Below are 8,020 nucleotides of genomic sequence, written 5' to 3' on the forward strand. Positions count from 1 at the left end.
GCTTTGACAAAATATGAACATTATATATAAGGAATTTAATCCCAATAAATCAAAAAGGTGGCCTTCATAATAAATCCAAAATTTTATATGTCAAAAAATATATCTCAATGGAGATTTTTACAAGTGCTTAGATACAAAATATCTGAAATATATATTCCAAAAAAGTTAAGGCATTCCAATGCAAATTAGAAACATTTAAAGGGGTAATTTGCACAAAACAAACTTAGTCACGATCGAATTTCCAGTTTTTAGCGGATCGTCGATAAGATCGAAGAAGAGCGTTTCTTCTTTCGAAACCTTGGAATTCATCGCTTCTCTTCCTCCATTCGAACCATTCCCACCATCTCTCTCGCTCACCATCTCGTATCACCTTCTCCTGCTCTCATGGCCGCCCTTCCGAACTCCATCGTCACCTCCCGAGCTCTCTTGCCGCCGTCCTTCTCTGGTAAGTCCTTCACTCCCACCACCATTCGTTTCTTTGTCTAAATTGATCTGGTTTCTTGAACTTTGGTCGTTTTTCGATCCTATTATTGGTTTTCGAATTGCTTAGATAATTTGGTTGGAGGTTTCTTGAGGATCTTGATGTCTTTTTTGGAATTGAGGGTGTTCTTTGATTTGGTTATTAGATGGTAGGTGTTTGATTCTTGATTCTGTTTGTTTTTCTTAAGATCGTTCGTTGAAATCTTCGGACCTGTCTCTTGTGATCTTTGGCCGTAAAAGTATGAACTTCAGTCCCAGTCTGCTGAGCAGGGCGAGGATTTCGACCCATAAGAAGAGGGTTGTTGTTCAAGCTGCATTTGGGTATGCAATTCGAACTTTTGGATAGTGAGGTTTATTTACTTATGGTTTATTATATAATTTTTTTTTTTTTTTTTTTTTTTTTATAATATGTTTTGAACTTTGATTTGAAGGTCTTGTAGATGTTCTCCTGATTGATTTTTGATTTGTATTTCTCGTTTATGTATTAGTATTTACTATGTCATTATAATCTTTTTATTTATTTTTATTTATTTTTTGTTTTATTTTTTGTGTTCTTGTGAATTCTTTTGCTAGTTGGTGAAAATTCATAAATTCTGAACAAATCACCTCGTCATGTTCGGATTTTAGATGAAATTTGTATATCCTCATTGCTCCATATCTTTCTGTTGGTTCTGCCTAAGCATTTTGGAATCTAGATATTCTTTAGAAGACTATAATAATTGTGGGACTATTTGTCTAACTGTTTACAAGCAGTTTAGCTATTCAAAGAAAAATGATTCATGACTACTGATTCTAGGTTTCTTTTATCACAAGAATGAATGGACAGACCGGACGAATTATTGATTATTTATTTATTTATTTATTTTGACTTCAAATTTAAGTTCAACTCTCCTCTTTGTTATTAACCGCTTAAATGAAATTAAATTTGTACATACACATTCTGAAGAAAAGATAAATATATTGAATAAGATCAAAAGCATCTGAAAGAATCTGTAAGAATTGGTTTATATTTCTAGACCTAATGTCCTACATTCGTACTCGCTTTACTGTTTATCATAATTATGTATATATCTATGTATATACACTGTTAGGATAAAACCATTCAGCAGTTAAAATAGAAGAATGCTCTCGTTCTTTTGTTTGTGCAAATTTAATACTGCAGTTAATTTAACCACAGATATGTTGGCCTTTTTGGCAGTTCATCCTTCATTCAATTTGTACTTTATAGTGTAACTTGGTTCAAGTGCTATGTTAAATACACAATCATTTTAATTAATTTTCTACATGTTTATTTCTCATTTTTGCAATCAGCCGTATTTTATCCTCCCTGAATATTTCTTTCCTTGATGTGTTCTGTTTGCATAAATATGGTAGAGATACTGGAAGGCCTTCTAGTGCTAGCATCTTTGTTGGTGGCTTTGTTCTGGGAGGATTAATAATGGGGGCACTTGGTTGCATCTATGCACCACAGGTAATGACACTATCCTTATCTGTTTATCGCTACTATTTCGTCAGATATTCCAGTGCATTTACAACCGAAACTCAAGGATATGTTAATTAGATGCATGCTCCACCTTAAATTCATTAGGCTTTTGGCAGAGATTAGTTGTCCGCTGTGGAGGTCATCATATGATGGTTTTCTAGTTGGTACACAATTTCTTCATAACTACAGCATCTTTTTCATTAATAAAGAAGCATGCATCCATTCCAGATTAGCAAAGCACTTGCTGGGACAGACAAGAAAGATCTGATGAGGAAGTTGCCAAAGTTTATCTATGATGAGGAGAAGGCTTTGGAGGTGAGCGCAATTTTGTGGTTAATTCCATTAGTTTAAGCCAAAGCTATCTGCTAGAAAATAGTTGCTATTTTTTGCCTTTTTTTTATCCCAATATCTATGTTGATACATTGGTCTTGTTATTGATGATATGTATCTTACCTGGACCTAATTATCTTCATCGTTGTTTTGATTTACTGTTTGCTCGAGTGTTGCATGCTTTGTGAAACCAGACAAGTTGTACCAGTCCTTAAAAATTGATTTATCACTCCTGCTAGAAAGTGAAGAGCTGCATGATTTTTTACTTAAGAAAAATTAAATGAAATAAAACTTTATTTTGTCAAACCTTGGCTTTATTTTGTCATCAGAAATTATACTTTTTTCCTGGTTATAATTTTACAGTTTGTAACTTCAAAATCTTTGGAAAGTGTGCCCTTTTTTATCTCACACACCCATCAGTGATCTTATATGTTGTTATTCATGGCACCTCCCAACTATTGGATGGAATGTGTCTTTTTCTTATAGCTGCTAGTTGGAATTTATGTCTCCTTTATTTTCTTAGAAAAGATTAATCAACTTTCTGCTATGCCTTGTTTCTGAATGTTTTTGTATTTCAATATTTTCATTGCTTAAAAAATTTTCAAGCTTGTAGCTGACCCAATCTAGATCCAGCCTATGCAAACTATTGGTTGTTAATCACCTTGTCAAATTTCCGCCACCAGGACATCTAACTTTCAATTCTTGATATTCATTTTGTTCCCTCATACATGACTTCACCTGCAATGTTTTCTGCAATGCAATTCGTAACAGAAGACGAGGAAGATTCTGGAGGCAAAGATCGAGCAACTAAATGCAGCTATTGATGGAGTTTCTTCTCAGCTCCGAGGAGATGAAACACCAAATGGAATGCCTGTAGTCTCTGATGAAATTGAAGCTGGAATATGATGAGCAAGGCGCATAAAATTGTGCTATACTTGTCGAAATTGTTGATGTTCCTTTCCTTTTCTTCTGTACTGAATAAATGTGGATGCATAGGAGGTTTGTTGATTTATGTTTGTGATCAAATAGACATCTCGCTTACCTGTATTTTGATGCCCATTTTAAGCAAAATGAAATGTTCTAATTCAGGTGCCCCATTTAATTTTTTTCAAGATGAATAATAGTGGTAGTGGGCATGCCTGTATGTCATGTTAGTGCACTATGACTAACAGATGTAGTACAATCCATATGTTTACTGTTGCTTTTTAATTTTTTAAGGGGTTATCTTATATGGTAGAGAGCTTTTTAATAATAAAAAAAATTGAAATGACAATGGTTTTTAATTTCTATTATTAGCAGAAAAGAGTTTTAGGGTTTCATATAAAATTATTTTATATGAAAAGAGTGTAATAATGTGCTCCAGTGGAATCAACTAAATTAAATCTGTTTTGACCAATTATGCAAATCACCATCAAGGGCAACCAAAATGTAGCCATACGAAGGACAAAAAGGATAACATGATGCGCTTTTCTACAAATCTATCACATGTAATCCTCACAAAGATCAATCAATGAAAGCCAACAAAACAAAAAATCCTCTTGTTTTGGACTCTAACCACCAGAAATAGAGGCCCAAACAAACACTCGTTCTCTGGTGACAACAAACTCAGCAACTCACCAAGAAAGGCCATTTTGGTAATTCTCAAAAACAAATCATACATAGAAGAAAGGGAGGTAAGAAATGTGTGGCTCCAAGGACAGATCATTCAAATGCTTATCTCTCTAATTCTATACCCAACTCAGTTTCCAATTCCTTCTTGTTTTCAGACTCTGTTACAGCAATGGCCAACCATGCAGCCACGGCTTCGTCGAGGATCACCTCTAGCCCAAGGCTTCATTCCAAGACCACCAACATCAATCCCTCTTCATGCTTCTCTAAGGTATCAACTTTCTATCAGTATCAAAAGCACAGTATTTTTACTGCTAAATGTATTTTCTCTGATGATTTTGATGTAAATAGAGAATCAACTTCACTGAATTTTCTGGTCTTCGGTCCAATGCTTGTCTCACTTATGAATCAAATGCAAGAGCAGCATCTTTCTCCGACACTCTTTCTTTTCAGCTAGCTTCCAATGTAAGTTCCCTGATCCCAAAATGTACCATGCAAAACTATGCATATCAATGCAATTTCCGACACCAATCAAACATGTTGAGTTCAACTAATAGTATGCTGAATGATTCATCAGTGAGCTTTGTATATTTGTTATGTATCAGAATGTAGGAGGTAGACATATAAGAGGAGAGACAGTTGCTAAGTTGAAGGTGGCAATTAATGGATTCGGGCGCATTGGTAGGAACTTTCTACGATGCTGGCATGGCCGAAAGGATTCCCCACTGGATGTCATTGTTGTCAATGATAGTGGTGGTGTGAAGAATGTATGATATTTAGCTTACATAGTTTATCACGGCATATTAATACCTTAGATGATATTTACTCTGATGATCTCACATTGCAGGCTTCACACCTCCTAAAATATGATTCAACACTTGGAACTTTCAAGGCTGATGTGAAGATTGTAGACAATGAGACGATCAGTGTCGATGGTAAGGCAATCAAAGTTGTATCAAGCAGAGACCCTTTGCAGTTACCATGGGCTGAACTTGGAATAGACATTGTCATTGAGGTATTTTTCATAATGTGAATGTAAGATGGTTTAAAATTTAATGAATATGAAGAAGGAAGAAATCATCAAACCAGGGAACCGGAGTTTTCGTAGATGGTCCCGGTGCGGGGAAGCACATACAAGCTGGTGCTAAGAAGGTTATAATCACAGCTCCGGGGAAAGGAGCTGATATTCCTACTTATGTTGTGGGTGTGAATGAAGGAGGCTACTCCCATGATGTAGCGAATATTATTAGGTTAGTGTTTAGTATATAAGTTTATTTAGGTATATGTGTGCTTTTGGTCTGAAACAACAATAAAAAAAGTTCACTTTATTGTGAAAATTAAAAATGATACTTTGTTTATTTTTTCCATTGTTCATGGATTATTCCTGCAGTGCGCTGTTCTTAGCTCAAGGATTAAAATCAACATATTTGTGTAATTAATGACCAAAGTGCACTTTCACCTTTTGTTTTTCTTAGTTCTATGCTTTCATACTGTATAATTTTGACACTGTTTCGGTGTTTTCAGTAATGCATCTTGCACTACAAACTGCTTGGCTCCCTTTGTGAAAGTCCTGGATGAAGAATTTAGTGAGCATTGTACTTAATTTTATTATTTTCAGATGGGTAAATAACAAAATTGAATTGAAATACTTGTTGTTTGACTTGTATGAATAGGGATTGTGAAGGGAACAATGACAACTACTCATTCATACACAGGAGATCAGGTATAAATTTTTTAGAAGATGTGCAAAAGATTGAAATCAAAATGTACATGATCTAATTATAGATTCCTGTTAAATGACAGAGACTGTTAGATGCATCTCACCGAGACTTGAGGCGGGCGAGAGCAGCAGCTTTAAATATTGTTCCGACAAGCACAGGTGCAGCTAAGGCGGTGTCACTTGTATTGCCAAATCTCAAGGGGAAGTTAAATGGAATTGCGCTTAGAGTGCCTACTCCAAATGTTTCGGTTGTAGACCTTGTGGTGAATGTTGAGAAGAAGGGTATTAGTGCTGAAGATGTCAATGGTGCGTTTAGAAAGGCGGCCGAAGGACCATTGAAGGGAATTCTGGAAGTGTGTGACATTCCTTTGGTTTCACTTGATTTCCTGTGCACTGATGTATCATCCACCATCGATTCTTCGCTTACAATGGTCATGGGCGATGACATGGTGAAGGTGGTTGCTTGGTATGACAATGAATGGGGTTACAGGTGAGAATGTATTAGTCATAGCAGTATTACTAATAAACCTGCATTGATTAAGTGAATTTGTATGAATGAAGTAACATGATTTTCAATCATTCACAGCCAACGAGTTGTTGATTTAGCGCATTTGGTGGCGAGCAAGTGGCCGGGAACGCCAGTGCAAGCAAGCGGAGATCCTCTTGAAGATTTCTGTGAGACGAATCCTGAGACTGAAGAATGCAAAGTGTATGAAGCATGATTTTGCTCTGTTAAGGCAAAATATTGGTTGTGTATTTAGACAGTTAACTTTGTTGCTGATGGACTGAAGAATTCAAAGACTCTGATTTGGTCAACGGAGAAAATTTATTATTATTTTTTTAATATTATAAATTTGTGAAAAAAGTGTTGCTTACGCGGTGGGCTTGGACATAAATGACTTCCCCCACAACCTTTGGGATCCCTTTCTGAAGAAAGACCTTTTGTGAGCGAGTGTTGCTTGGGCATAGTGAAATCCTGGAGAAGCTAAAGAGTTCTGTTAATATTTTTGTCCTAGTCGATATCAATGCACTTGCAAGGGCTAACAAATGTTTCCAAAATGCACTGTATCGCAAATTTACGAGGAAGGCGCACCCACTAGAGCAAGTTCACATCATTCTAATGGAGAAGTGGTGGTCTTGGGGCTCCTACATCATCACTGACATGTTGAATGGATACTTATTTTTGTCTGTTGTGAATCCATGGAGATGATGAAAGTTGTGATGTTTAAGGGGCCTTGGATGGTCAATGAAATGGTGTTTCTTATAGTGTGAAGATGATGATCAAAACACTGGTTTTTAGTTCAACGTTTGATGAAATGCCAAGCAAGAGAAAGAGGTTCAAGAGTTCTCAAAAGAAAGAAGACTTTTCAAAGATTTGCAATTACAAGCCATGCTCTCATTGGCCAGTCACATTCACCAATACACCTATTGGCCATAACTAATATTAAAACCATACCCATTGGCCGGCTCTAACATATACGGCCCGTTTGGTTGGAGGGAATGAGAATATGGGAATGATAATGGGGAAGGGGAAGGGAATGTGAATGGGGATAGAAATAGTGAAAGGGATTAGGGATAAAAACAAAAGTAATGTTTGGTTGGAAGGAATGAGAATATGAATAGAAGAGGATATAGAGAAAATTTTTAATAAAATTACTTTTATACCTTCGATTATTTTAATCAAATAATATATATTAAGTTATTGATGTATTTATTTTTTTACCTCCATAATAAAGATTATGTATATGAAATATTTTTAATTAAATATTTAACCTAAGTAATTGATGTATTTATAATTAAGTATTTTTAAAATTTATACATTTTAATTGAAGAATATAATTTAAGTATTTTTACTTAAAATAAACAAATGTCCAAATCATATAATTTGACTTGAATTTTATTTTTAGATCAATAAACAGAACTGCTAAGTTGTTCCTTTATACAACATTCCATGGAAAAGTTAATGCTTACATCTTTCCTTGATCTTTATTTATTAGCTAGAACTTAAAACAAAATATGCAAGATTGACTCAAACTCAATATGCATGTCAAAGTATTGTAATTTGCATGGGAAAGATAAACCTGAACAACATAAACCTGCTGATGACATCATTTGCCAACAAGAGCCTTTCAACTTCCTAGAAGAGCTAATACAATGGTAAGGTAAATAAGCACTCACTGGCTTTATTGGTAACCAAAACTGAGACATCTCCATAAATCAATCCCCTGCTAGAAGCATCATGAATTGTCTAAAAATCTGTACCACCACCGGAGACAAAAATCCTAAGCTTGAATCAATCCCATGCTAGACTCATACTACATAACCTCCAATTCCAAGCTGAAACACAATATCACATGAAAATATACATATTACATGTTGACCCGATCTCATGTTCAATC

The 8,020-nt window shown here is 35.3% G+C and overlaps 2 protein-coding genes across 3 annotated transcripts; both read left to right on the top strand.

Moving 5' to 3' along the window:
- The first annotated feature begins 229 nt into the window (after positions 1 to 229).
- On the top strand, positions 230 to 3,377 carry LOC120270607. 2 transcript variants are annotated; one of them, XM_039277767.1, is made up of 5 exons: positions 230 to 445; positions 669 to 801; positions 1,855 to 1,951; positions 2,192 to 2,278; positions 3,068 to 3,377. In XM_039277767.1, the coding sequence occupies exons 1-5, from the start codon at positions 385 to 387 to the stop codon at positions 3,197 to 3,199; spliced, it is 510 nt and encodes a 169-aa protein (XP_039133701.1). In that variant the 5' UTR covers positions 230 to 384; the 3' UTR covers positions 3,200 to 3,377. The 2 variants fall into 2 exon arrangements, with proteins under 2 accessions (XP_039133701.1, XP_039133629.1); XM_039277695.1 differs by having other exon boundaries at positions 234 to 445; positions 3,065 to 3,377.
- Positions 3,378 to 3,987: 610 nt separating this feature from the next.
- On the top strand, positions 3,988 to 6,465 carry LOC120265302 (glyceraldehyde-3-phosphate dehydrogenase B, chloroplastic-like). The gene is made up of 9 exons (XM_039273177.1): positions 3,988 to 4,172; positions 4,253 to 4,366; positions 4,507 to 4,668; positions 4,749 to 4,916; positions 4,991 to 5,151; positions 5,426 to 5,487; positions 5,575 to 5,624; positions 5,705 to 6,111; positions 6,208 to 6,465. Exons 1-9 carry the CDS (start codon positions 4,074 to 4,076, stop codon positions 6,341 to 6,343), a joined length of 1,359 nt encoding a protein of 452 aa, XP_039129111.1. The 5' UTR covers positions 3,988 to 4,073; the 3' UTR covers positions 6,344 to 6,465.
- The last annotated feature ends 1,555 nt before the right edge of the window (positions 6,466 to 8,020 follow it).

This window comes from Dioscorea cayenensis, chromosome 1 (assembly GCF_009730915.1).
Source record: "Dioscorea cayenensis subsp. rotundata cultivar TDr96_F1 chromosome 1, TDr96_F1_v2_PseudoChromosome.rev07_lg8_w22 25.fasta, whole genome shotgun sequence".
Lineage (NCBI taxonomy): Eukaryota > Viridiplantae > Streptophyta > Magnoliopsida > Dioscoreales > Dioscoreaceae > Dioscorea > Dioscorea cayenensis.

Excerpts from the sequence above, each read along its gene's own strand:
- LOC120270607 (XM_039277695.1), top strand. The coding sequence starts at position 385 with ATGGCCGCCCTTCCGAACTCCATCGTCACCTCCCGAGCTCTCTTGCCG. Across the intron at positions 446-668 it reads CTTGCCGCCGTCCTTCTCTG|ATCGTTCGTTGAAATCTTCG; the intron begins GTAAGTCCTTCA and ends GTTTTTCTTAAG. Across the intron at positions 2,279-3,064 it reads ATGAGGAGAAGGCTTTGGAG|AAGACGAGGAAGATTCTGGA; the intron begins GTGAGCGCAATT and ends AATTCGTAACAG.
- LOC120265302 (XM_039273177.1), top strand. The coding sequence starts at position 4,074 with ATGGCCAACCATGCAGCCACGGCTTCGTCGAGGATCACCTCTAGCCCA. Across the intron at positions 5,625-5,704 it reads ATTCATACACAGGAGATCAG|AGACTGTTAGATGCATCTCA; the intron begins GTATAAATTTTT and ends GTTAAATGACAG. Across the intron at positions 6,112-6,207 it reads GACAATGAATGGGGTTACAG|CCAACGAGTTGTTGATTTAG; the intron begins GTGAGAATGTAT and ends AATCATTCACAG.